This window comes from Somniosus microcephalus, chromosome 22 (genome assembly GCF_052327205.1).
Source record: "Somniosus microcephalus isolate GS21.2 chromosome 22, FLI_Smic_1.0, whole genome shotgun sequence".
NCBI classification, from domain to species: domain Eukaryota; kingdom Metazoa; phylum Chordata; class Chondrichthyes; order Squaliformes; family Somniosidae; genus Somniosus; species Somniosus microcephalus.
In genome coordinates, this window is record NC_141008.1 from 11,252,146 (window position 1) to 11,279,943 (window position 27,798).

The window sequence follows — 27,798 nt, forward strand, 5'->3', positions numbered from 1 at the left end:
CCTCGGTCTCTCTCGATGTTTCCCCTCTCTCTCTCTCGATGTTTCCCCTCTCTCTCTCTCGATGTTTCCCCTCGGTCTCTCTCGATGTTTCCCCTCGGTCTCTCTCGATGTTTCCGCTCGGTCTCTCTCGATGTTTCCCCTCGGTCTCTCTCGATGTTTCCCCTCGGTCTCTCTCGATATTTCCCCTCGGTCTCTCTCGATGTTTCCCCTCGGTCTCTCTCGATGTTTCCCCTCGGTCTCTCTCGATGTTTCCCCTCGGTCTCTCTCGATGTTTCCCCTCGGTCTCTCTCGATGTTTCCCCTCGGTCTCTCTCGATGTTTCCCCTCGGTCTCTCTCGATGTTTCCCCTCGATCTTTCTCGATGTTTCCCCTCGGTCTCGCTCGATGTTTCCCCTCGGTCTCTCTCCATGTTTCCCCTCGGTCTCTCTCGATGTTTCCCTCGGTCTCTCTCGATGTTTCCCCTCGGTCTCTCTCGATGTTTCCCCTCGGTCTCTCTCGATGTTTCCCCTCGGTCTCTCTCGATGTTTCCCTCGGTCTCTCTCGATGTTTCCCCCTCGGTCTCTCTCGATGTTTCCCCTCGGTCTCTCTCGATGTTTCCCCTCGGTCTATCTTTCGATGTTTCCCCTCGGTCTCTCTCGATGTTTCCCCTCGGTCTCTCTCGATGTTTCCCCTCGGTCTCTCTCGATGTTTCCCCTCGGTCTCTCTCGATGTTTCCCCTCGGTCTCTCTCGATGTTTCCCCCTCGGTCTCTCTCGATGTTTCCCCTCGGTCTCTCTCGATGTTTCCCCTCGGTCTTTCTCGATGTTTCCCCTCGGTCTCTCTCGATGTTTCCCCTCGGTCTCTCTCGATGTTTCCCCTCGGTCTCTCTCGATGATTCCCCTCGGTCTCTCTCGATGTTTCCCCTCGGTCTCTCTCGATGTTTCCCCTCGGTCTCTCTCGATGATTCCCCTCGGTCTCTCTCGATATTTCCCCTCGGTCTCTCTCGATGTTTCCCCTCGGTCTCTCTCGATGTTTCCCCTCGGTCTCTCGATGTTTCCCCTCGGTCTCTCTCGATGTTTCCCCTCGGTCTCTCTCGATGTTTCCCCCTCGGTCTCTCTCGATGTTTCCCCTCGGTCTCTCTCGATGTTTCCCATCGGTCTCTCTCGATGTTTCTCCTCGGTCTCTCTCGATGTTTCCCCTCGGTCTCTCTCGATGTTTCCCCCTCGGTCTCTCTCGATGTTTCCCCTCGGCCTCTCTCGATGTCTCCCCTCGGCCTCTCTCGATGTTTCCCCCTCGGTCTCTCTCGATGTTTCCCCTCTCTCTCTCTCGATGTTTCCCCTCTCTCTCTCTCGATGTTTCCCCTCGGTCTCTCTCGATGTTTCCCCTCGGTCTCTCTCGATGATTCCCCTCGGTCTCTCTCGATGTTTCCCCTCGGGCTCTCTCGATGTTTCCCCTCGGTCTCTCTCGATGTTTCCCCCTCGGTCTCTCTCGATGTTTCCCCTCGGTCTCTCTCGATGTTTCCCCTCGGTCTCTCTCGATGTTTCCCCTCGGTCTCTCGATGTTTCCCCTCGGTCTCTCTCGATGTTTCCCCTCGGTCTCTCTCGATGTTTCCCCTCGGTCTCTCTCGATGTTTCCCCCTCGGTCTCTCTCGATGTTTCCCCTCGGTCTCTCTCGATGTTTCCCCTCGGTCTCTCTCGATGTTTCCCCTCGGTCTCTCTCGATGTTTCCCCTCGGTCTCTCTCGATGTTTCCCCTCGGCCTCTCTCGATGTCTCCCCTCGGTCTCTCTCGATGTTTCCCCCTCGGTCTCTCTCGATGTTTCCCCTCTCTCTCTCTCGATGTTTCCCCTCTCTCTCTCTCGATGTTTCCCCTCGGTCTCTCTCGATGTTTCCCCTCGGTCTCTCTCGATGTTTCCGCTCGGTCTCTCTCGATGTTTCCCCTCGGTCTCTCTCGATGTTTCCCCTCGGTCTCTCTCGATATTTCCCCTCGGTCTCTCTCGATGTTTCCCCTGGGTCTCTCTCGATGTTTCCCCTCGGTCTCTCTCGATGTTTCCCCTCGGTCTCTCTCGATGTTTCCCCTCGGTCTCTCTCGATGTTTCCCCTCGGTCTCTCTCGATGTTTCCCCTCGGTCTCTCTCGATGTTTCCCCTCGGTCTCTCTCGATATTTCCCCCTCGGTCTCTCTCGATGTTTCCCCTCGATCTCTCTCGATGTTTCCCCTCGATCTTTCTCGATGTTTCCCCTCGGTCTCGCTCGATGTTTCCCCTCGCTCTCTCTCCATGTTTCCCCTCGGTCTCTCTCGATGTTTCCCTCGGTCTCTCTCGATGTTTCCCCTCGGTCTCTCTCGATGTTTCCCCTCGGTCTCTCTCGATGTTTCCCCCTCGGTCTCTCTCGATGTTTCCCTCGGTCTCTCTCGATGTTTCCCCCTCGGTCTCTCTCGATGTTTCCCCTCGGTCTCTCTCGATGTTTCCCCTCGGTCTATCTTTCGATGTTTCCCCTCGGTCTCTCTCGATGTTTCCCCTCGGTCTCTCTCGATGTTTCCCCTCGGTCTCTCTCGATGTTTCCCCTCGGTCTCTCTCGATGTTTCCCCTCGGTCTCTCTCGATGTTTCCCCCTCGGTCTCTCTCGATGTTTCCCCTCGGTCTCTCTCGATGTTTCCCCTCGGTCTTTCTCGATGTTTCCCCTCGGTCTCTCTCGATGTTTCCCCTCGGTCTCTCTCGATGTTTCCCCTCGGTCTCTCTCGATGATTCCCCTCGGTCTCTCTCGATGTTTCCCCTCGGTCTCTCTCGATGTTTGCCCTCGGTCTCTCTCGATGATTCCCCTCGGTCTCTCTCGATATTTCCCCTCGGTCTCTCTCGATGTTTCCCCTCGGTCTCTCTCGATGTTTCCCCTCGGTCTCTCGATGTTTCCCCTCGTCTCTCTCGATGTTTCCCCTCGGTCTCTCTCGATGTTTCCCCCTCGGTCTCTCTCGATGTTTCCCCTCGGTCTCTCTCGATGTTTCCCATCGGTCTCTCTCGATGTTTCTCCTCGGTCTCTCTCGATGTTTCCCCTCGGTCTCTCTCGATGTTTCCCCTCGGTCTCTCTCGATGTTTCCCCTCGGTCTCTCTCGATGTTTCCCCCTCGGTCTCTCTCGATGTTTCCCCTCGGTCTCTCTCGATGTTTCCCATCGGTCTCTCTCGATGTTTCTCCTCGGTCTCTCTCGATGTTTCCCCTCGGTCTCTCTCGATGTTTCCCCCTCGGTCTCTCTCGATGTTTCCCCTCGGCCTCTCTCGATGTCTTCCCTCGGCCTCTCTCGATGTTTCCCCCTCGGTCTCTCTCGATGTTTCCCCTCTCTCTCTCTCGATGTTTCCCCTCTCTCTCTCTCTATGTTTCCCCTCGGTCTCTCTCGATGTTTCCCCTCGGTCTCTCTCGATGATTCCCCTCGGGTCTCTCTCGATGTTTCCCCTCGGTCTCTCTCGATGTTTCCCCTCGGTCTCTCTCGATGTTTCCCCTCGGTCTCTCGATGTTTCCCCTCGGTCTCTCTCGATGTTTCCCCTCGGTCTCTCTCGATGTTTCCCCTCGGTCTCTCTCGATGTTTCCCCCTCGGTCTCTCTCGATGTTTCCCCTCGGTCTCTCTCGATGTTTCCCCTCGGTCTCTCTCGATGTTTCCCCTCGGTCTCTCTCGATGTTTCTCCTCGGTCTCTCTCGATGTTTCCCCTCGGCCTCTCTCGATGTCTCCCCTCGGCCTCTCTCGATGTTTCCCCCTCGGTCTCTCTCGATGTTTCCCCTCTCTCTCTCTCGATGTTTCCCCTCTCTCTCTCTCGATGTTTCCCCTCGGTCTCTCTCGATGTTTCCCCTCGGTCTCTCTCGATGTTTCCGCTCGGTCTCTCTCGATGTTTCCCCTCGGTCTCTCTCGATGTTTCCCCTCGGTCTCTCTCGATGTTTCCCCTCGGTCTCTCTCGATGTTTCCCCTCGGTCTCTCTCGATGTTTCCCCTCGGTCTCTCTCGATGTTTCCCCTCGGTCTCTCTCGATGTTTCCCCTCGGTCTCTCTCGATGTTTCCCCTCGGTCTCACTCGATGTTTCCCCTCGGTCTCTCTCGATGTTTCCCCTCGGTCTCTCTCGATGTTTCCCCTCGGTCTCTCTCGATGTTTCCCCTCGGTCTCTCTCGATGTTTCCCCTCGGTCTCTCTCGATGTTTCCCCCTCGGTCTCTTTCGATGTTTCCCCTCGGTCTCTCTCCATGTTTCCCCTCGGTCTCTCTCGATGTTTCCCCTCGGTCTCTCTCGATGTTTCCCCTCGGTCTCTCTCGATGTTTCCCCTCGGCCTCTCTCGATGTTTCCCCTCGGTCTCTCTCGATGTTTCCCCCTCGGTCTCTCTCGATGTTTCCCCCTCGGTCTCTCTCGATGTTTCCCCTCGATCTCTCTCGATGTTTCCCCTCGATCTCTCTCGATGTTTCCCCTCGGTCTCTCTCGATGTTTCCCCCTCGGTCTCTCTCGATGTTCCCCCCTCGGTCTCTCTCGATGTTTCCCCTCGGTCTCTCTCGATGTTTCCCCTCGGTCTCTCTCGATGTTTCCCCTCGGTCTCTCTCGATGTTTCCCCTCGGTCTCTCTCGATGTTTCCCCTCGGTCTCTCTCGATGTTTCCCCTCGGTCTCTCTCGATGTTTCCCCTCGGTCTCTCTCGATGTTTCCCCTCGGTCTCTCTCGATGTTTCCCCCTCGGTCTCTCTCGATGTTTCCCCTCGGTCTCTCTCGATGTTTCCCCTCGGTCTCTCTCGATGTTTCCCCTCGGTCTCTCTCGATGTTTCCCCCTCGGTCTCTCTCGATGTTCCCCCTCGGTCTCTCTCGATGTTTCCCCTCGGTCTCTCTCGATGTTTCCCCTCGGTCTCTCTCGATGTTTCCCTTCGGTCTCTCTCGATGTTTCCCCTCGGTCTCTCTCGATGTTTCCTCTCGGTCTCTCTCGATGTTTCCCCTCGGTCTCTCTCGATGTTTCCCCTCGGTCTCTCTCGATGTTTCCCCTCGGTCTCTCTCGATGTTTCCCCTCGGTCTCTCTCGATGTTTCCCCTCGGTCTCTCTCGATGTTTCCCCTCGGTCTCTCTCGATGTTTCCCCCTCGGTCTCTTTCGATGTTTCCCCTCGGTCTCTCTCCATGTTTCCCCTCGGTCTCTCTCGATGTTTCCCCTCGGTCTCTCTCGATGTTTCCCCTCGGTCTCTCTCGATGTTTCCCCTCGGTCTCTCTCGATGTTTCCCCTCGGTCTCTCTCGATGTTTCCCCTCGGTCTCTCTCGATGTTTCCCCCTCGGTCTCTCTCGATGTTTCCCCTCGATCTCTCTCGATGTTTCCCCTCGATCTCTCTCGATATTTCCCCTCGGTCTCTCTCGATGTTTCCCCCTCGGTCTCTCTCGATGTTCCCCCCTCGGTCTCTCTCGATGTTTCCCCTCGGTCTCTCTCGATGTTTCCCCTCGGTCTCTCTCGATGTTTCCCCTCGGTCTCTCTCGATGTTTCCCCTCGGTCTCTCTCGATGTTTCCCCTCGGTCTCTCTCGATGTTTCCCCTCGGTCTCTCTCGATGTTTCCCCCTCGGTCTCTCTCGATGTTTCCCCTCGGTCTCTCTCGATGTTTCCCCTCGGTCTCTCTCGATGTTTCCCCTCGGTCTCTCTCGATGTTTCCCCCTCGGTCTCTCTCGATGTTCCCCCTCGGTCTCTCTCGATGTTTCCCCTCGGTCTCTCTCGATGTTTCCCCTCGGTCTCTCTCGATGTTTCCCTTCGTTCTCTCTCGATGTTTCCCCTCGGTCTCTCTCGATGTTTCCTCTCGGTCTCTCTCGATGTTTCCCCTCGGTTTCTCTCGATGTTTCCCCTCGGTCTCTCTCAATGTTTCCCCTCGGTCTCTCTCGATGTTTCCCCTCGGTCTCCCGAAATTATCTTCACCAGAAGACTGGCGGAACTCTCAACAAAATGCCGAGAGGCAGAGAGAACTGGCACGACATTTCAAGGCTAGAGTGATCGTCTGGATTTTAAGCAGTGTTTTAGAATGCATGTGATTGTTGATGTAAGTGATTCTGTCGAGCTGTCCGGCAAACCTTTCGTCTTGTTTCCTAACTTGGTGAGGTGATGATGCCACTTGAGTTGGTAAACATCATGTCATGAAAGTGTCATCTCCTTATTCTTTGGACAAACATGTCACACAGCTGCTTTGACTCAGCGCACATTCACCAGAATGATACTGGAGCTTAAAGGGTTACATTATGAGGACAGGTTGCATAAACCTGGCTTGTATTTCCTTGAGTATAGAAGATAAAGGGGTGATCCAGTTGAGGTGTTTAAGATGGTTAAAGGAGTTGATAGGGTAGAGAGAGAGAAACTATTCCCGCTGGTGGGGGGAGTCCAGAACAAGGGGGAATAATCTTAAACTTAGAGCCAGGCCGTTCAGGGGTGATGTCAGGAAGCACTTCTTCACACAAAGGGCAGTGGAAATCTGCAACTCTCCCCCCCAAAAAGCTGTGGATGCTGGGGGCCAATTGGAGCTTTCAAGGCTGAGATTGCCAGATTTTTATTGGGTAAGGGTATCAAGAGCTATGGAGCAAAGCCGGGTAAATGGGGTTGAGGGGGAGATCCTTGCCCCCACCCCGAGCAGGAAGCTCAGCTCCCCAACCTTTGCCGACCCCTCTACATTAAAATAATGGCGGGGGAAGGGCAAGGTTAACCATTGAATTCCCAACCTCCTGGCTGAAGTAACGACAACCCAGCTAACTGCAGGTGACGAGGCAGCGGCGGAAAGCCCATTGATGTCCTTGTTAGAGGGAGAGAGCTGAGCACTGGCCCACCCACCCCTCCAATCAGCCTCCTGTTGGTAGTGTTGGTCCCACCCTCGCCTCTGAGTCCAAAGGTCATGGGTTCAAGTCCCACTCCAGAGATTTGAGCACATAATCCAGGCTGACACTCCAGCACAGTACCGGGACAGATTATCTGGTCAGTATCTCATTGCTGTATTTGGGGTAGTGCTGTGCAAAAATTGGCTGCTGCATTTCCTACATAACAACAGGCGCTACATTGCAAAAGTACTTCATTGGCTGTGAAGCGCTTTGGGATATGCTGAGGTCGTAAAAGGCGCTATTTAAATGCAAATCCTTTTTTTCCTATAGTACTGCCTTCTCCTGTTCTGGTGCTTCCAGCTTTTGTTTTTCTCTTTTCCCTGTCAGCTCTTCATTATCCTGGAGAGGGGGGTGAAAAATTCTGCTTCGGCGGTAGTCGCGGATCGTCTGCCTGTCATACCCCCCGCCTGATTTTCCTTTGCATTGGGCAGGGTGTACAGCGATCCGTTACTGCCTGCTTTGAACCCTCGCCGACGGTGAATTCTGCCCCCTTTGCTTCAAGTGTCTTTCCCTTGGAACATCCAGAATATCGGCACAAGGGGATTAGCCAATGCCGAGCTCGTGGTTTTTCCAGGAAGCAGGAAAGAGGTGCCACGCATTGTGTGAACGGCCTGGTTCTACCCACGTTGACAGGCAGAGGCCGCCCTGCCCGGATTCACCAGAGGAGCTGGACCTGGGAGGCAGTGACAGAAGCTAGGCCGTCTGCTGCAAAGACACCTGCTGCTAGCATGCACCACAGGGCTGGCACTGACGGCGGTAGCAATGGCCCTCAAATTTTCCGCTTCCACCTCCTTCCAGGCAAGCTGCCACATAGTCCTAGGGGGAGGGGGAGCTGGAGGGGTAAACAGGGCCTCCCTCTGCTCTGTGGCTTCATTTTCCACTTCCCCAGCCATCAAATAATGGGCTGGAGTGTTGCCTGCTCCAAACTGGGTTTCCTTCCCACATTTATATTGAACCAGCCACTGGGCCTTGACGGCCATTTCTGTTACTATGGCGGAAGATCGGGAGAAGGCACATTTACCCATTTTATCTGGGGTTCCCGGCAATGTTTCCACTGAAGTTCCGGTGGCCGATCGGGAGAATCCGCGAGGAAACCCAGGGCAGTTAAGTCTCGGAGCGTTGTATAAGACTGTGTATTGTACAGGTATTAGGATCCATACCGCACTGTGTCACATTATGAAGTAATGAACAGGCAAATGAGCAACAAGCACATTAACAAATATTGAACACATTAACAAATATTGAACACATTAACAAATATTGAACACGTTAACAAGTGAGAGTAATGAACCCGTGTGTATGACTTGAACCAACGACCTTCTGACTCAGGCAAGGGTGCGACCAATTGAGCCATGGCTGACACCTCATGTTAACATGTTTGCTTCTGTTTTCATTATGCTTACGTGTTTGATACTTGTTAACGTGCTCGATATTTAACAAGCATTGAATACTTGTTAACATGTTCAATACTTGTCAATGTGTTCAATAATTGTTTAAGTGTTTATTACTTGCGAAAGTGTTTGTTTCCTGTTTATGTGGTTCATTCATTGTTTACATGTTCGATACTTGTTTACGTGTTTGTTACTTGTGAACATGCTTGATACATGCTAACATGTATGTTATAAATACCACATTGTGTGAGCACAACTCGAAAAGCTGTGAAGCCGATTTTTAGACAGTCAAATGTTTTTACAATGTCAGGAGGAAGCAGAAGCAAGGCAAGAAAAGTGTTTAAACAACTTCTAAAAGAACATCTGAAGAAGTAGATTAGGTTAAATTATATAGAATAAAAGGAAAATTGAAGTTTAAATTTTAAGTTTGTTCCATTATTAATCCAGAATCTATCGCCATCTTCCTATTTGAATTTATATATTCATCTGTTCATTTTATTTTTCTTGTGCTTTCAGTATTTGAACTCATGAGTAAAGGGTAAGTCCAGAATCATTGTTAACCCTGCCATTTTCTAGCACTTGGTGTTGTTGCTGTATCTAACTCTCCATTCTACCCATCGTGTCTTCTCCACTATTTAGTCCGGTGATGGAGGTTCCGACTGATAAACTGTTCTCGGAGGAACAGGCACATTTCTACTTCAGAGATATCATCATGGGCATCGAATACTGTGAGTGTTAAATACCATGTTCCCATAGCAACTGCCTTACTGCATGGTGACCACATTTGATATTAATCTCCAAGCAGTACCTTCTGATGTGGTTGCTGTTTTATCCCTACAATTATCTTGAGCAGATTGTTTTGTGATTAAACTTTTGATGTCATTTTTAGCCATTTACAGTTTGCAATTATCAAACAATTTGAAACTACGGTGACAGATTTGGGCCATTTGAAATATTATTTTGAAATGTTTTTCGAGGAAACTTTTTCTGCCCTTTACTCATTCAGCATTTTGGAATTGTCACAGTTCAAATGAAGTGAAGGCTGGTTGAAATTCACAGATTAGTGTTTTGTACATTCTATTTAATATCCAGTAGGTTCTGTGGAAGGATGGGAAAAGTGGGCTGAATGGCCTCCCACATCTGCACACATCCTTGGAATTGGGAGAATCCCTCGTTTCATATTTATTACATGAGCTAGTCGATCTCCCCGTGCGTTATACATCGGGAGTCAGGACTGAGTGTAGTCCTCAGGTGAAGTGGGTGGTATAATTGGAGCAAGGCACTTTAATCCCAATATTAAACTCTCACATTTTCATTATAAATTCCTATGACCATTTAGAATGGAAACTGCTGCAGCATCTCCATGGGTGGCGGGGAGGGGAGTAAGATTGTCATTACAGTGTGATGAGGTTATTATAGGCAGTTTCCAATATAAACTTGGACATAAGAATTTAAAATAGGAAAAGTTGACAACAAATGTGTGTAGAAAGTAGACTTTGAAAATACAGGAAACTTGTTTTTATCCGGCACCGACGGGACTGACCTGGTGCCGGTTCATCAAAAATTCCGGATAACCGAACGCTGTAGTAAAAGATACGGAGAGCTGAGAGCTCCGTATAAAGCAACAAACCCTGTTGCTTAGCAACAGGTTCAGAACAATGGCCACAAGTTCCAAGCGTGTCTGTAGCTTAGCAACAGCTGCAGCCACACCCTTGCACAGCAACACATGGAGGAAGGCAAGTAATAAAAGTTACCTGAACCTACTCCTGAATTTTGCCGGTTCACCGAGATTTCCGGTTATTTAGGTGCCGGTAAATCGAAAGTTTCCTGTATTACAGATGCTACATGTTGATCGAATATAAACATATTGAGCTTCAGTCACACCAGACAAATCTGGACTATTAGGTCAGAGTGTTCTTCCTTAACAACAACAACTTTCAGTTAGCTAGCACATTTAACGTATTAAAACGTCCCAAGGTGCTTCACAGGAGCATTATCAGACAAAATTTGACACCGAGCCACATAAGGAGATATTAGGGCAGGTGACCAAAAGCTTGGTCAAAGAGGTAGGTTTTAAGGAGCGACTTAAAGGAGGAGGTAGCGAGGCAGAGAGGTTTAGGGAGGGAATTCCAGAGCTTGGGGCCGAGACAACTGAAGGCACGGCCGCCAATGGTGGAGCGATTAAAATCGGGGATGTACAACAGGCTACAATTGGAGGAGCGCCAAGATCCTGGAGGGTTGTAGGGTTGGAGGAGGTTACAGAGATAGGGAGGGGCGAGGCCATGGAGAAATTTGAACATGAGGGGGAGAATTTTAAATTTGAGGTGTTGGTGGACCGGGAGCCAATGTAGGTCAGCGAGCACACGAGTCAATAGGACTTGGCGCGAGTTAGAATACAGGCAGCATAGTTTTGGAAGAGATCAAGCTTATGTAGGGTGCAAGGTGGGAGGCGGATCAGGAGTGCGTTGGAATAGTCGAGTCTGGAGGTAACAAAGGCAGGGATGTGGGTTTCAACAGCAGATGAGCTGAGGCGGGGCGGAGACAAGCGATGTTACGGAGGTGGAAGTAGATGGTCTTGGTGATGACATTCAAACTCCTCCACTCATGATATCAGGATGAGTGAGTTCACTCCATTGTGTAAATGCAATCTGTGAACACTTCCGCTATAGGAGGTTATATTTCACTATGGAATGGGTGCATTCCTACAGTGTGCTGGACCAGCATTCTCGATACTGTTCTATGATCCGACACTTACTCTAACAGCCTCTGATGGTCCCTCACATCTGTCTCCTGATTTCTTGGGACTGTTTTAGATGAGCTGCGTTGTAAGTCACTTCCTGCCAGCCTGTGACATGCAAGGGGTTAATTTTACGAATTTGCGATCCAGGTATGGAGCTTTGTCCGGCATGAACGGCTATTGGGAATTCGGGTAGGAATTGGTAAAATGTTCCCCCTGATGCACCCTATGTGTCAGGAATTCCCTTGGGCTGGGGGTGCGGGTGGGGGCAGGTTCTTGCCATCGACCACGAACATGGTTCAGGCCTCTCGCTGGTGCCGTTGCTCCGCCCACCACACACCTGGTGTGAGCTGTAACTGAAAATAGGCCCTGATTCGTTCTAGGTTCTGGAATAAACCTGTGGTGAACCTGTGGAATTATCTACCACACAAGGCAGTTGAGGCCAATTCATTAAATATATTCAAGAAGGAGTTAGATATATTTCTTAAGGCTAAAGGGATCAAGGGATATGGGGAGAAAGCAGGGACAGGGTACTGAATTTGGATGATCAGCCATGATCTCATTGAATGGCGGAGCAGGCTCGAGGGGCCGAATGGCCTACTCCTGCTCCTATCTTCTATGTTTCTATGTAATAAGTGGGTTAGCAAAATAACTTTATTTTATCTTTCCAATTCCCGTAGTACACTACCAGAAGATCATCCATCGAGATGTCAAACCTTCAAACCTGCTCCTGGGAGATGACGGGCACATTAAGATCGCTGACTTTGGAGTCAGCAATCAGTTTGAAGGGAACGACGCCTTGCTGTCCAGTACAGCTGGGACCCCGGCATTCATGGCACCAGAGACACTCTCCGAGATCAGGAAGAGCTTTCATGGGAAGGTAGGCAGACAATGGCCTGTGTCTCATAACTCCACCACTAAATGGAAGAAAGTTTCTGCGTCACGAGATCCTGGCCGGGGTCTATTTTTCACTCATTCACTTTAAGTGTTCCCGTTCACCCATCACCCCAGTGCAGTCATCCCTGAGGGAGGTGCCGTCTTTTGGATGAGACGTTAAACCGAGGCCCCTCCTGCCCTCTCAGGTGGACGTAAAAGATCCCACGGCACTATTTCGAAGAGCGAGGGAGTTATCCTCGGTGTGTGGCTAAAAACAGATTATCTGGTCATTATTCCATTGCTGTTTGTGGGATCTTGCTGTGCACAAATTAACTGCTGCGTTTCCCACATTACAACAGTGACTACACTTCAAAAGTACTTCATTGGCTGTAAAGTGCTTTGGGACATCCGGTGGTGGTGAAAGGTGCTATGTAAATGCAAGTCTTTCTCCGTCTTTAAGATGCTCCTTAAAACCTACCGCTTTGACCAAGCTTTTGGGTACATGTCCTGATATCTTTTGTGGCTCGGTATCAAATATGTCTGGTAAACTCCTGTGAAGCACCTTGGGATGTTTTACGGCGTTAAAGGCGCTATATAAATGCAAGCTGTTGTCTGCGTTGTTTGGTCTAAAATTGTTGGTTTCCCTGCTTCACTCCGTCCTCCGATGGTGCAGACCATTGACCCCCATCCTAAATCCTGGGGCCAGGGTGGTGTTAATATTCAGGGAGGTCAGCCTCATCCCGTACAGAGGCGTCTGCCCCTGCTTTGCCAGTGGAAAATCGGAATACCATCTGCCACTCCGATGGAGGTACTCAAGGCCCTTGACGGCCAAATATCAGGATAAGAAATGTCTTGCTAATCCTGCAGGGAAGTGAGAGCCTGCCTTCTGAGGTGAGAGCTCCCTCTGGGGGTGGGGACACTCTGCACCGTGGGGAGGGAGTGGTTGTGGCTGACACTCGGTGAAATTGTTAATAACAAAAGCATTGCATTGGTCCCTCAGCTCATGATCAAGGAAGCAGAAGTTGGGTCTCAAGAGTGAGGGAGATGTGGGAGAGGGTTCAGGGCTTTAGTGGTAGGGAAACTAGGGGAGGGGGAGCGGAAGTTGTGCATTGCTTTTTGAGTTGAGAGCTCTTTGGGGCTGTCAGGTTTTTATCAATCAGCTTTTTCCCGAGGTTTGTCGGTTGCCCAGTGTGCAAAAGTAACTATTGATTTGACTGAAGCATTCGGAAAGTAAAATGGGCAGATTCCCAATGTAATGGTGTCTGACAAGGATTGGGCCAAGGCAGGAGGGCTGTGCCTTTGTCATGGCCTCTCCCTCACGACCTGGCTTATGATTTGATCTCCCACATGTGCTTCCATTAGTTTAGTTTTCCTGCAGGCAATATTGGTGTCTTCGTGAATGAGTAGATCAGAGTTGGAAGGATGGAGCGTGTAAGCAGGGGTGTGTGGGGCTGGAGGGTGGGGGTTGCAGAGATCGGGTGGGCTGATGCCACAGATGGATTAGTACACGAGGATGGCTACTTTGAAATCAATTAGGACAATTGTAGTAACATTGATAACGTTGTGTTACAGGCTTTGGATGTCTGGGCCATTGGAGTGACCTTGTACTGCCTGGTCTTTGGCAAGGTAGGTAAATAGCTCTCGTACTGTGACAGGATCCGGGTTATTTGTAAGTCAGGTGGGAGTGCAGCAGAGGTTAGACTCAAGCTCAGATACGCAAGGTCCATTAAACAGTGCGTGTACTGGAAATGGATCATTTTGTTTGTGTGAATTTTCCTCCACACTTGCCTGTGTCAGGGTTAACCCTCAAACGACAGCAGGAATTGCAACCTTCAAAGCTGCCATTTTGCTGAGGGTTCTGCTCCAACTGCAAAGACGAAGGGGTAAAGTTCAACTGTCAGCAAGATGGTGGACTGGCCCGGGATGCTGTGCCTCTTACACACGGTGCACCTTGTTTTGTTTCTTTTCTCCTTTCTCTTTTGTTCGGTTTTACTGCTTGCACCACACGCAGTGCCAGCAAGCAGTGGCCACCCCTCTATCAGCGCAGTCCTGTAGGCAACTGTCTGGAGGACAGCAGTGCCCCAGCACAAAGTGCCCTCCAGGTGTCTGTCCCACCCGGGCAGGCAACACTCCCACTCAATGCCTCCCCTGACACCCCAGCCAATGTGACTAACCATGTGGAGAATCACTGGAAACTCAGGTGCTATCGCCCTGTGGCCCAATCCATTGAAACATCAGTGCCAATATTGTAAGTTAATAAGCCAACATATAAAATAACCTGATAGAGTGAGATGTAGTGGGGTGGAAGGAGGCTCCTGTGGAGCATAAACACTGGTGTAGACCAATTTGGCTTCTTTCTGTGCTGTATAAATTCTATGTAAGTCAAAATACATTGGTTTAACTAGAACACTTGGGGGGGGAAAATTCGGTGACGCCCTCTTTGGGGCGTTAACTTCGCCGGGGAGCTACTTTTAACACCCTGAAAAAATTACCGGCCCTGCGCCGTACGTTCAGTGGTAGTGCCCCAAACAGGAGGTGGGGGGCTACTGGAAGCGCTCCCCTCCCTTCCTGGGGCGCTGCCACTGAATATCGAGGCGCTACGTGCAGCAGCGCGTACCGCAAGCCGCCCTCCCCTGATTAATGGGGAGGGGCCTAGTGCTGCGCACACCAGGGCCCTGCTGGACCACCGGGGAGTGGGGTGCTGGACCACCGGGGAGTGGGGTGCTGGATCACCAGGGAGTGGGGTGCTGGATCACCAGGGAGTGGGGTGCTGGATCACCGGGGAGTGGGGTGCTGGATCACCGGGGAGTGGGGTGCTGGATCACCAGGGAGTGGGGTGCTGGATCACCGGGGAGTGGGGTGCTGGATCACCGGGGAGTGAGGTGCTGGATCACCGGGGAGTGGGGTGCTGGATCACCGGGGAGTGGGGTGCTGGATCACCAGGGAGTGGGGTGCTGGATCACCGGGGAGTGGGGTGCTGGATCACCGGGGAGTGGGGTGCTGGATCACCAGGGAGTGGGGTGCTGGATCACCGGGGAGTGGGGTGCTGGATCACCAGGGAGTGGGGTGCTGGATCACCGGGGAGTGGGGTGCTGGATCACCAGGGAGTGGGGTGCTGGATCACCGGGGAGTGGGGTGCTGGATCACCGGGGAGTGGGGTGCTGGATCACCAGGGAGTGGGGTGCTGGATCACCAGGGAGTGGGGTGCTGGATCACCGGGGAGTGGGGTGCTGGACCACCGGGGAGTAGGGTGCTGGATCACCGGGGAGTGGGGTGCTGGATCACCAGGGAGTGGGGTGCTGGATCACCGGGGAGTGGGGTGCTGGATCACCAGGGAGTGGGGTGCTGGATCACCGGGGAGTGGGGTGCTGGATCACCAGGGAGTGGGGTGCTGGATCACCGGGGAGTGGGGTGCTGGATCACCGGGGAGTGGGGTGCTGGATCACCAGGGAGTGGGGTGCTGGATCACCAGGGAGTGGGGTGCTGGATCACCGGGGTGTGGGGTGCTGGATCACCGGGGAGCGGGGTGCTGGATCACCGGGGAGTGGGGTGCTGGATCACCGGGGAGTGGGGTGCTGGATCACCGGGGAGTGGGGTGCTGGATCACCGGGGAGTGGGGTGCTGGATCACCAGGGAGTGGGGTGCTGGACCACCGGGGAGTAGGGTGCTGGATCACCAGGGAGTGGGGTGCTGGATCGCCGGGGAGTGGGATGCTGGATCACCGGGGAGTGAGGTGCTGGATCACCGGGGAGTGGGGTGCTGGATCACTGGGGAGTGGGGTGCTGGACCGCCGGGGAGTGGGATGCTGGATCACCGGGGAGTGAGGTGCTGGATCACCGGGGAGTGGGGTGCTGGATCACTGGGGAGTGGGGTGCTGGATCGCCGGGGAGCGGGGTGCTGGATCGCCGGGGAGCGGGGTGCTGGACCACCGGGGAGTGGGGTGCTGGATCACCGGGGAGCGGGGTGCTGGATCACCGGGGAGCGGGGCGCTGGATCGCCGGGGAGCGAGGTGCTGGACCGCCGGGGAGTGGGGTGCTGGATCACCGGGGAGCGGGGTGCTGGATCACCGGGGAGCGGGGTGCTGGATCACCGGGGAGCGGGGCGCTGGATCACCGGGGAGCGGGGCGCTGGATCGCCGGGGAGCGAGGTGCTGGACCGCCGGGGAGTGGGGTGCTGGATCACCGGGGAGCAGGGTGCTGGAGTGCCGGGGAGTGGGGTGCTGGATCACCAGGGAGTGGGGTGCTGGATCACTGGGGAGTGAGGTGCTGGATCACCGGGGAGCGGGGCGCTGGATCGCCGGGGAGTGGGGTGCTGGATCACTGGGGAGTGAGGTGCTGGATCACCGGGGAGTGGGATGCTGGATCACTGGGGAGTGAGGTGCTGGATCACCGGGGAGTGGGGTGCTGGAGTGCCGGGGAGTGGGGTGCTGGATCACCAGGGAGTGGGGTGCTGGAGTGCCGGGGAGTGGGGTGCTGGAGTGCCAGACTGAGTGATTGTGGCCAGCACCCCGAATAAAAAAGGGGAAGGTGCTGGCCAGCGGCCAAAAAGAACATGGCGGCCCGACACATGCCCTTTAACGTGCGCCACCGCAGCTGCAAAAACGCCCCCTGATCCTGTCGGACAGATCGTCTGGCAACAGGTCAGGGGGCGCAACTGAAGTTTGCGGCCGGGGTGCGAGCAGGGTGCTGCACATGGTGATGATGTCATCGCCAGAGGCGCAGGGCCGCGGGGCGCTACCGGCTACCGCCGCCACTAACCTCCCGGGAGCGCTACCAGGAGGCGCAAAGCAACCCAATTTTTCCTCCTTGATAACTGCAAGAGGATTGATTAATACCTTTGCACCTTTGTCTGCAGTGCCCGTTTATGGATGACTACATCCTGGCACTTCACGCCAAGATTAAGAGCCGGCCTGTGGAGTTTCCAGAGAAGTAAGTAACGATGTTGAAACTATTTGATGTCATGAGAGCTTACATCCAAGCCCACATCCAAGTCATTAATTAATATATATAAAGAAAAGCAGTGGTCCTAGAACCGACCCCTGGGAACACCACTGTATACCCTCCTCCAGCCCGATAAACAACTGTTCACCACTACTCTCTGTTTCCTGTCATTTAGCCAATTTCATATCCATGCTGTCACTGTCCCTTTTGTTCCATGGGCTTCAACTTTGCTGGCGAGCTTATTATGTGGCACCATGTCAACCGCATTGCCCACATCAACCCTCTCTGTTACCTCGATCAAGTTAGTTAAACACGATTTGCCTTTAACAAATCCGTGCTGGCTTTCCTTAATTAATCCACACTTGTCCAAGTGACTGTTAATTTTGTCCCTGATTGCTGTTTCTAAAAGCTTCCCCATTACCGAGGTTAAACTGACTGGCCTGTAGTTGCTGGGTTTATCCAAGCAATTCTCCAGTCCTCTGGCACCACCCCTGTTTCTAAGGAGGATTGGAAGATTATGGCCAGTACCTCTGCGATTTCTTCCTTCACTTTCCTCAGTGTCCTAGGATGCATCCCATCTGGTCCTGGTGACTTATGTACTTTAAGTACAGCCAGCCTTTCTTGTACCTCCTGTTTATCAATTTCTATCCCATCCAGTATCTCCTCTACCTCCTCCTTCACTATGTCTATGGCAGCATCCTCTTCCTTGGTGAAGACAGGTGCAAAGTACTCATTTAGCACCTCAGCCATGCCCTCTGCCTCCATGCATAGGTCTCCTTTCTGGTCTCTAATTGGCCCCAACCCTCCTCTTACTACCCATTTACTATTTATAAGACTATAGAAGACTTTTGGATTACCTTTTATATTCGCTGCCATTCTATTCGCATACTCTCTCTTTGCCCCTCTTATTTTCTTTTTCACTTCTCCTCTGAACTTTCTTTATTTAGCCTGATTCTCAGGTGTATTCTCGACCTGACATTTGTCATACGGGCTCTTTCTCTGCTTCATCATATTCTCTATCTCTTTTGTCATCCAGGGAGCCCTGACTTTAGTTGCCTTACCTTTTCCCCTCATGGGAATGTACCTCGACTATACCTATTTCCTATTTACAGGCAGCTCATTGTTCCATTGCAGTTTTGCCTGCCAATCTTTGATTCCAATTTACCCGGGCCAGATCCGTTCTTATCCCACTGGAATTGAGTATTTTTACTCTAGATTGCTCCCTGTCCTTTTCCATAGCTAATCTAAACCTTATGATACTATGATCACTGTTCCCTAAATGTTCACCTACTGACACTTGCTTCACTTGACCCACCTCATTCCCCAGAACCAGATCCAGCAATGCCTCCTTCCAAACGCTAACTCTGTTTCTCTCTCACAGATGCTGCCTGACCTGCTGAGTATCTCCAGCATTTTCTGTTTTTATTTCAGATTTCCAGCATCTGCAGTATTTTCTTTTTGTATTAATGCCTCCTTCCTCGTTGGGCCGGAAACGTATTGATCAAGAAAGCTCTCCTGAGCAGACTTCAAAAATTCTTCCCCCTCTCTGCCCTTTACACTATTACAATCCCAGTCTATATTAGGATAGTTGAAGTCCCCCATTATCACTACTCTATAGTTCTTGCATCTCTCTGTAATTTCTTTGCAAATTTGCTCCTCCATATTTTTCCCACTAGTTGGTGGTCTATAGAATACACCGAGTAGTGTAATGGCACCTCTATTATTTCTGAACTCTAACCATATAGATTCTGTCCTTGACCCCTCCAGGACATCCTTTCTCTCCAGCACTGTAACATTCTCCTTAACCAATACTGCCACCCCACCTCCTATCTTTCCTTCCCTATCATTCCTGAACACCTTATAACCAGGAATATTTAATACCCAATCCTGCCCTTTTTTGAGCCAGGTCTCCGTTATCGCCACAACATCATATTCCCATGTGGCTATTTGCACCTGCAGCTCACCAACCTTGCTAACCACGCTTCGTGCGTTCACATACATACACTGTGAACCATCCTATGTTCTCTCTTAGTCTGACCTCACCTAATACCTTACTTTAGTACTATCCGTCTCTCCCAATCCTTTGTGCCCTTTGTTTCCCCTTTCTAATGCTACATCCTGGTGCCCATCCCCCTGCCAACTTAGTTTAATCCCTCCCCAACAGCACTAGCAACCCCCCCCCCACCCTGCAAGGACATTGGTTCCGGCTCTATTGAAGTGCAACCCGTCCCACCTCCCCCAGAACTGGTTCCAATACCACAAGAATCTGAAGCCCTCCCTCCTGCACCATCTCTCCAGCCATGCATTCATCTGCTCTATCCTCCTATTTCTATACTCATTAGCTCGTGGCACTGGGAGTAATTCAGAAATTACTACCTTTGATGTCCTGCTTTTTAATCTCTTCCTTAGCTCCCTGAAATTTGCCTGCAGGACCTCATCCCTCTTTCTAGCTATGCCGTTGGTACCGATATGGACCACAACCTCTGGCTGTTCTCCCTCCCCCCTCAGAATGTTCTTCAGCTGCTCAGTGACATCTTTAACCCTGACACCAGGGAGGCAACATACCATCCTGGAGTCACATCTGCGGCCGCAGAAACACCTGTCTACTCACCTAACTATCGAATCCCCTACCACTATTGCTTTCCCGATCTTCCTCCTCCCCCCCTGTACAGCTGAGCCACCCGTGGTGATGTGGACTTGGCTCTGGCTGTACTCCCCAGAGGAATCATCGCCTTCTTGAGTACTGAGAACAGAATACTGGTTGCAGAGCGAGCTGCACTTAGGGGACTCCTGCACTACCTGCCTGGTCCTCCTCTTCTGTCTGGCGGTCACCCATTCCCCCTCTGCCTGCACACTCCTTAGCTGTGGGGTGACCACCTCCTGAAACGTGCTATCCACGTAGCTCTCAGGTGCACCACAGTGACGCCAGCTGCTGTTCAAGCTCCAAAACCCGGAGCTCGAGCTCCTCCAGCTGACAATACCTCCTGCATACGTGGTTGTCCAGGACATGGGAAGTTTCCTGGAGTTCCCACATGGCCCAGGATGTGCATTCCGTTGGAGCGAGCTGCCCTGCCATGTCTTTATTTATTCGACTATTAACTAACTTTACAGAAACTTAAGACTAAGATGTATCTAATTCAAGTTATTAATGTAATATAGTATTAACATATTGCACCCAAATCAGAGCAAATAGCATATCAAGTAATATCTGTATCTGAAACCGCTGTAGTATCTCCATAATCAAACAGCAGTGACCAGGCAGGAAGCTGAAACAAGTATTCCCTTTCTTGCATAAGGTCTAAGGAGCAATACATTTAAGACAGTAATCCATTGGCTCAGCTGATAGCACTCTTGCCTGTTTAGAAGGTTGTGGGCTCAAGTCCCACTCCAGAGCCTTGAGCACAATAATCTAGGCTGACACTCCAGTGCAGTACTGAGGGAGTGCAGCACTGTCGGAGGTGCCGTCTTTCGGATGAGGTGTCAAACCAAGGTCCGGTCTGCCCCCTCCGGTGGATGGAGGAGATTCCATGACACTATTCGAAGAAGAGCAGGGGAGTTCTCGGCCAGCATTTATCCCATAACCAACGTCACCAAAAAAACGATTATCTGGTCATTATCTCATTGCTGTTTGTGGGATTTTGCTGTGCACAAATTGGCTGCCGCATTTGCCTACATTGATTGCACTTCAAAAGTACTTCATTGTCGTGAAGCGCTTTGGAATGGCCTGAAGATGTGAAAGGTGCTATAGAAATGGAAGTTCAACCTCTGGTGTGTGCCAAATTGTTCCTTGTTCCTGGAGTTTATGGTGTGATCTGAACACATCGAGTGGTTTGCAGCTTTGTAATTCTCCTTCAGGAATCCATTATCATCTCTGTATTACTCTTCCTCATCATTGGGCTGAACCTGTCACATGGCGTTACACATGGTGACCTGACCCAGTTTGGAGAACCATAAGCAGAGTAATAAAGATGGTAAAATCACCGCTGTCAAATAAACTTTTACTCCAGAAATCATTTTCAAATCGAAAAATGATCGAGTTCAACATGGGAAAATGTGAGGTCATCCACTTTAGAGCTGAGAAAGACAAATTAGAGAATTTTCTTAATGATGAGAGACTAGGAGCTGTGGAGGAGCCAAGGGATTTAGGTGTCCATGTACACCGATCACTAAAAGCTAGGACACAGGCAAAAAAAATCATCAAACTCAACTATTGGAATTGGAATTCAAAGGTGAGGGAGTGATGCTTCAGTTAGAGCGAGCTTTGCTCAGACCCCGTCTGCAGCACTGCGTTCAGTTTTAGGTATTGAACCTCAGGAAGGCTGTATTGGCATTGGAGGGGGTGCAGTGCAGATTCATCAGAATGATACCAGGGCTTAAAGGGTTACATTTTGAGGACAGGGTTGCGTAGACTTGGCTTAAATTCTCTTGAGTTTAGAAGGTTGAGGGGGTAATCTAATCAAGGTATCTAAAATTATTAAGAAATTCAATCGGGTAGATACAGGGAAACTATTTCCTCTTGTGGAGGAGTCCAGAACAAGCAGGACACAATCTTAACATTGGAGCTAAGCCGTTCAGGAGTGAAATCAGGAAGCACTTTTTCACACAAAGGGTAGTGGAAATCTGGAATCCTCTTCCCCAAAATGCTGTGGCTGCTGGGGTCCATTGAAATTTTAAAGACTGAAATAGATTTTTGTTGGATAGCAAAATACTGCAGATGCTGGAAATCCGAAATAACAACAGAAAATGCTGGAAAAACTCAGCAGGCCAGGCGACATCCATGGAGAGAAATTAGAGTTGACGTTTCGGGTCTAACCCTTTTTCAAAACTGGAAAGGAAATAAAATAGATCGAAGGCAGGGCTGCGATAGAACAAAAGAAGTAAAAGAGACATTAAGAGGTATTCAAAACCAGACGAGATGGTAATAGGACAGTGGAGACAAAAGACAGCTCAGATTAGGTGTGAAGTGTATTGGCAGGATGGGAGACAGCTGCCATGTGGGAGAGAGAAAAAAAGAAAAGGGGGGGGGAAAGGGAAGATCCAAAATTTTTGCTGGGTAAGGGTATCAAGGGATATGGAGGTAAGGCGGTAAATGGAGATGAGGCACAGCTCAGTCCTGATCTCATTGATGGTGGAATGGCCTATTCCTCTTCCCATGTTCCTTTAAATGTTGCTTTCGCTGCCAGTTGTTTACCTACATTCTAAATCCATCTTTCCCAGACAACAAGTCAGTGAGGATCTGAAGAACTTGCTTCTCCAGATGTTGGATAAAAATCCGAACACCAGGATTATAATTCCCCAGATAAAGGTATGGAATGACCACATAATTTTAAAATGATAAGACCCTGTATTGTTTCAGTTGGAGCCACTGATGAACGTGTCTCGTGTGAAAGAGTTATTCATTAACAATATTTTATTTAGGTGGGATGCTTGGGTGAAAATTAAAAGCTCCCATTTATCAGATCATTTATGTGAAGCAAAGCCTATCTGTATTTAGTTATTTCAGTAGAAACGAGCAAAGCCCACGCCTGTTGGCAAGAAGTGATCACGGTCAGATCATAGAATGGTTACAGCACGGTAGAAAGCCATTCGGCCCATCGAGCCCGTGCCGGCTCTCTGCAAGAGCATTTCAGCTAGCCCCACTCCCTCGCCCTTTCCCCAGCTAGCCCCACTCCCCTGCCCTTTCGCCAGCTAGCCCCACTCCCCCACCCTTTCCCCAGCTAGCCCCACTCCCCCGCCCTTTCCCCAGCTAGCCCCACTCCCCCACCCTTTCCCCAGCTAGCCCCACTCCCCCACCCTTTCCCCAGCTAGCCCCACTCCCCCGCCCTTTCCCCAGCTAGCCCCACTCCCCCACCCCTTCCCCAGCTAGCCCCACTCCCCCATCCTTTCCCCAGCTAGCCCCACTCCCCCGCCCTTTCCCCAGCTAGCCCCACTCCCCCATCCTTTCCCCAGCTAGCCCCACTCCCCCATCCTTTCCCCAGCTAGCCCCACTCCCCCATCCTTTCCCCAGCTAGCCCCACTCCCCCACCCTTTCCCCAGCTAGCCCCACTCCCCCGCCCTTTCCCCAGCTAGCCCCACTCCCCCACCCTTTCCCCAGCTAGCCCCACTCCCCCGCCCTTTCCCCAGCTAGCCCCACTCCCCCGCCCTTTCCCCAGCTAGCCCCACTCCCCCGCCCTTTCCCCAGCTAGCCCCACTCCCCCGCCCTTTCCCCAGCTAGCCCCACTCCCCCGCCCTTTCCCCAGCTAGCCCCACTCCCCCGCCCTTTCCCCAGCTAGCCGCACTCCCCCATCCTTTCCCCAGCTAGTCCCACTCCCCCGCCCTTTCCCCAGCTAGGCACACTCCCCCGCTCTTTCCCCAGCTAGCCCCACTCCCCCACCCTTTCCCCAGCTAGTCCCACTCCCCCATCCTTTCCCCAGCTAGCCCCACTCCCCCGCCCTTTCCCCAGCTAGTCCCACTCCCCCATCCTTTCCCCAGCTAGCCCCACTCCCCCGCTCTTTCCCCAGCTAGCCCCACTCCCCCGCCCTTTCCCCAGCTAGCCCCACTCCCCCGCCCTTTCCCCAGCTAGCCCCACTCCCCCACCCTTTCCCCAGCTAGCCCCACTCCCCCACCCTTTCCCCAGCTAGCCCCACTCCCCCGCCCTTTCCCCAGCTAGCCCCACTCCCCCACCCTTTCCCCAGCTAGCCCCACTCCCCCATCCTTTCCCCAGCTAGCCCCACTCCCCCGCCCTTTCCCCAGCTAGCCCCACTCCCCCGCCCTTTCCCCAGCTAGCCCCACTCCCCCGCCCTTTCCTCAGCTAGCCCCACTCCCCCGCCCTTTCCCCAGCTAGCCCCACTCCCCCGCCCTTTCCCCAGCTAGCCCCACCCCCCCGCCCTTTCCTCAGCTAGCCCCACTCCCCCGCCCTTTCCCCAGCTAGCCCCACTCCCCCGCCCTTTCCTCAGCTAGCCCCACTCCCCCATCCTTTCCCCAGCTAGCCCCACTCCCCCGCCCTTTCCCCAGCTAGCCCCACTCCCCCGCCCTTTCCCCAGCTAGCCCCACTCCCCCACCCTTTCCCCAGCTAGCCCCACTCCCCCGCCCTTTCCCCAGCTAGCCCCACTCCCCCATCCTTTCCCCAGCTAGCCCCACTCCCCCGCCCTTTCCCCAGCTAGCCCCACTCCCCCATCCTTTCCCCAGTTAGCCCCACTCCCCCACCCTTTCCCCAGCTAGCCCCACTCCCCCGCCCTTTCCTCAGCTAGTCCCACTCCCCCGCCCTTTCCCCAGCTAGCCCCACTCCCCCATCCTTTCCCCAGCTAGCCCCACTCCCCCACCCTTTCCCCAGCTAGCCCCACTCCCCCGCCCTTTCCTCAGCTAGCCCCACTCCCCCGCCCTTTCCCCAGCTAGCCCCACTCCCCCATCCTTTCCCCAGCTAGCCCCACTCGCCCGCCCTTTCCCCAGCTAGCCCCACTCCCCCACCCTTTCCCCAGCTAGTCCCACTCCCCCGCCCTTTCCCCACAGCCCTGCAATTTTTTTTCCTTCAGGTACTTAACCAATTCCCTTTTGAAAGCTGTGATTGAGTCTGCCTCCACCATCCTTTCAGGCAGTGCATTCCAGATCCTAACCACTCGCTGAGTAAAAAAGTTTTTCCTTAATAATTAATAAGATTATTAATAGCTACAACCGCCCACTGCCAATCCTGTCAAAGCTCCTGGAGTCAATAAATAATGAAACGTTCTCCCAGTGTTTCACCACAACAGCCTAACAGCAAGTCATCAAATGGCTTCAGAGCAAATCAGTTGATTTTTGATGCTCTCAGGGGGTAATGTTCACCTTCACTACCTGGGCAGGTTCAATATCGGGCGGGGATCTGCTCTACCAGATTAGCCCACAGGCATTGAAGTTACCCCTTCAAGTCTCATGACTGTGTTGGTCCCTAATGCCATCAGGAATGGCCGTACAGACTAACTGAGGAGCTGCCCTCTTGTGTGATGTATACGGGGAGTTGCTGAATTAACGAGCAATCACTTCAGAGGACACAAGCGTCGCTCATGACAAAAGATCATCTGTGCATTACTCCTTCAGGGAACATGGAGAACCAATTTCTGTCTGCTTCTCCTTGTCAATGGCCTGGTAGACGTTATCAAAAGTGATGTTATTCCCTTTGAAAACACAGCGTTAGTTTTCACATGTACGCTGACAACACCCAGCTTTACCTCACTACCTCTTCTCTCGACCACTCCACGGTGTCTAAATTGTCAGACTGCTTGTCTGACATACAGTTCTGGATGAGCAACAATTTTCTCCAATTAAATATTGGGAAGACCGAAGCCATTGTTTTCGGTTTCCGCCACAAACTCCGTTCCCTAGCCACTGACTCCATCCCTCTCCCGAACATCTGTCAGAGGCTGAACCACACTTTTTGCAACCTTGGTGTTATATTTGACTCTGAAATGAGCTTCCGACCACATATCCGCAGCATAACAAAGACCGCCTATTTCCACTTGCGTAACATTGCCCAACTCCGCCCCCGCCTCAGCTCATCCACTGCTGAAACCCTCATCCATGCCTTTGTTACCTCTAGACTTGACAATCCCAATGCACTCCTGGCTGGCCTCCCACATTCTACCCTACGTAAACTTGAGGTCATCCAAAACTCGGCTGCCCGTGTCCTAACTCGCACCAAGTCCCGTTCGCCCATCACCCCTGTGCTCGCTGACCTACATTGGCTCCCGGTTAAGCAACGCCTCAATTTCAAAATTCTCATCCTTACTTTCAAATGCCTCCTTGGCCTCGCCCCTCCCTATCTCTGTAATCTGCTCCAGCCCCACAACCCCCCAGAGATATCTGCGCTCCTCTAATTCTGCCCTCTTGAGCATCACTGATTATAATTGCTCAACCATTGGTGGCCGTGCCTCCTGTTGCCTCGGCCCTAAGCTCTGGAATTCCCTTCCTAAACCTCTCCGCCTCGCTACCTCTCTTTCCTCCTTTAAGACGCTCCTTAAAACCTACCTCTTTGACCAAGCTTTTGGTCACCTGCCCAAATTTATCCTTATGTGACTCGGTGTCAAATTTTTGGTCTTAAAATACTCCTGTGCAGCGCCTTGGGATGTTTTACTACGTTAAAGGCACTATATAAATACACGTTGTTGTTGTTGTTGTTATTATTGTTACTAATGACAGCACCTTCCCAATGAGAAAAGAAAGTCACAACTAAAGAGATTCACATAACTACAGACAAAATAAGACCACAGGCAGACAATGGTGCATCCTCTTCAGGATAGAGAAGGCCGAGTAAATATATTTTATCTCTCAATATACACCATGCAAAATGCATTATGTAGTTATTTATCTTATTACTGTTTGTGGGACCTTGCTGTGCATGAATCACAGAATCACAGAAACCCCACAGTGCAGATAGAGGCCATTTCGGCCCATCGAGCCTGCACCGACACATATCCCACCCGATCCCCGTAACCCCTACACCAACACATATCCCACCCTATCCCTGTAACCCCACGTATTTAATCCCCCTAACACTAAGGGTCAATTTATCATAGCCAATCAACCTAACCCGCACATCTTTGGACTGTGGGAGGAAACCAGAGCACCCAGAGAAAACCCACGCAAACACGGGGAGAATGTGCAAACTCCACACAGACAGTCGCCCGAGGCCGGATTCGAACCCGGGTCTCTGGTGCTGTGAGGCAACAGTGCTAACCACTATGCCACCGTGAACTGCCATGTTTTCCTACATAAACAAAATGACTACGCTTCAGAAGTAACTTGTTGGCAGTGAAGCAGTTTGGGATGTCCTGAGGGTGTGAAAGGGGCTCTTTAACTGCAAGGTTTCTTCTCCTTCATTCGATTGTCCATGATATTATCCCACTTCACTTATGGGCCAGCAAGAGCTCTTTAGTGGCAAATATTCAATTTGATCACCATGACACTGGGGAATAAAATGAACAGATAGCTGGAAAGGTTAGTCAAAGATTGGGAATTTGTAAGAAACTAGGGGGTAAAAATTGGGTAGCGCGCCTTTGGGGCGCTACCTTCGCCGGTGTGCTAATTTTAGCGCCCCGAAAAAGTTAGCCCCCTGCGGCCGATGTTCCCAGGTAGCGCCCCGAGGAGGAGGAGGGGCGCTACTGGAAGCGCCTCACATCCCTCTTGGGGCGCTGCAAGCCAATGCACGTCGCGCCGCGGTACTGTAGGCCTGCCTCTCATTATTAAAGGGGAGGGGCCTGGCGCAGCGTGTCTGGCGCCCAGCTGGTCTACCAAGGATCGGTATGCCGGCAAACAAGAGGAGTGCTGGTCTCACGGAGAGCAGCCGGTACCCTGCGGGGGGGGCTTCACTGGGGCCAGGGACAGCAACGGGGGCAGGTGCTGGCAGGCGGCCAGCCACATAAATGGCCACCTGCCACCTCCCCTTTAACTAGAGCCGCCCCGACCGCAATATGCCCCCCTGACCCCGGTGGGCATAGCATCCGGCGGTAAGCCGGGGGGGTACCACCCAATATTACAGCCAGGGCGCGAGCGGGGCGCTGCGCACGGTGATGAAGTCATCGCTGCACGGCACTGCGCCGCGCGGTGCTAACAGTTAGTGCCACCACTAACCTCCCGCTGAATTTCGGGGAGGCGTTAGCAGCATCGTGCCCAGGAGCTACTTGATTCGCGCCCCGTTAGCACGCTAACAGGAGGCGCAAATCAACCGAATTTAGTCCCCTAAGATTTTCCATCATCTTCGTCAGCCTCATTGTTCTATAAAACCTACGCTAACCCAATAGAATAGTCTTTGGCAGGTTGCAGAGAAAGTCCATCTCCTGCTGCTCGACTCGGTATTGTCAAAGCCAGACAGACCAGGAGCTTTGATGAGGAGGACGTCATCTGTACCAGAGCCCACCCTGTTCAATATCAGAAGGATATGGCATGGTGTCAGCCTTTTGCAAGATTATGATTGGAACAGCACAGGAATTGCTAGTCATATAGGGATTAAACCAGACGTCCTTGCAGAGAGAAAAGAAAGAAAATATGCTATTCTATAGCGCCTTTCATGACCACAGGACATCCCAAAGTGC

General features: G+C 52.0%; 1 protein-coding gene across 2 annotated transcripts in view; it reads left to right on the top strand.

The window, feature by feature from the left end:
* LOC147102029 (calcium/calmodulin-dependent protein kinase kinase 1-like) overlaps nucleotides 1-27,798 on the top strand; it is a 227,662-nt gene that overhangs the window by 153,963 nt on the left and 45,901 nt on the right. For both annotated transcript variants that reach the window (XM_085964177.1, XM_085964176.1), the window contains exons 8-13: nucleotides 8,720-8,741; nucleotides 8,843-8,931; nucleotides 11,621-11,820; nucleotides 13,389-13,442; nucleotides 16,671-16,744; nucleotides 21,974-22,061. In XM_085964177.1, coding sequence (XP_085820303.1) covers nucleotides 8,720-8,741; nucleotides 8,843-8,931; nucleotides 11,621-11,820; nucleotides 13,389-13,442; nucleotides 16,671-16,744; nucleotides 21,974-22,061 — 527 coding nt within the window. The remainder of the gene's footprint in view (nucleotides 1-8,719; nucleotides 8,742-8,842; nucleotides 8,932-11,620; nucleotides 11,821-13,388; nucleotides 13,443-16,670; nucleotides 16,745-21,973; nucleotides 22,062-27,798) is intronic.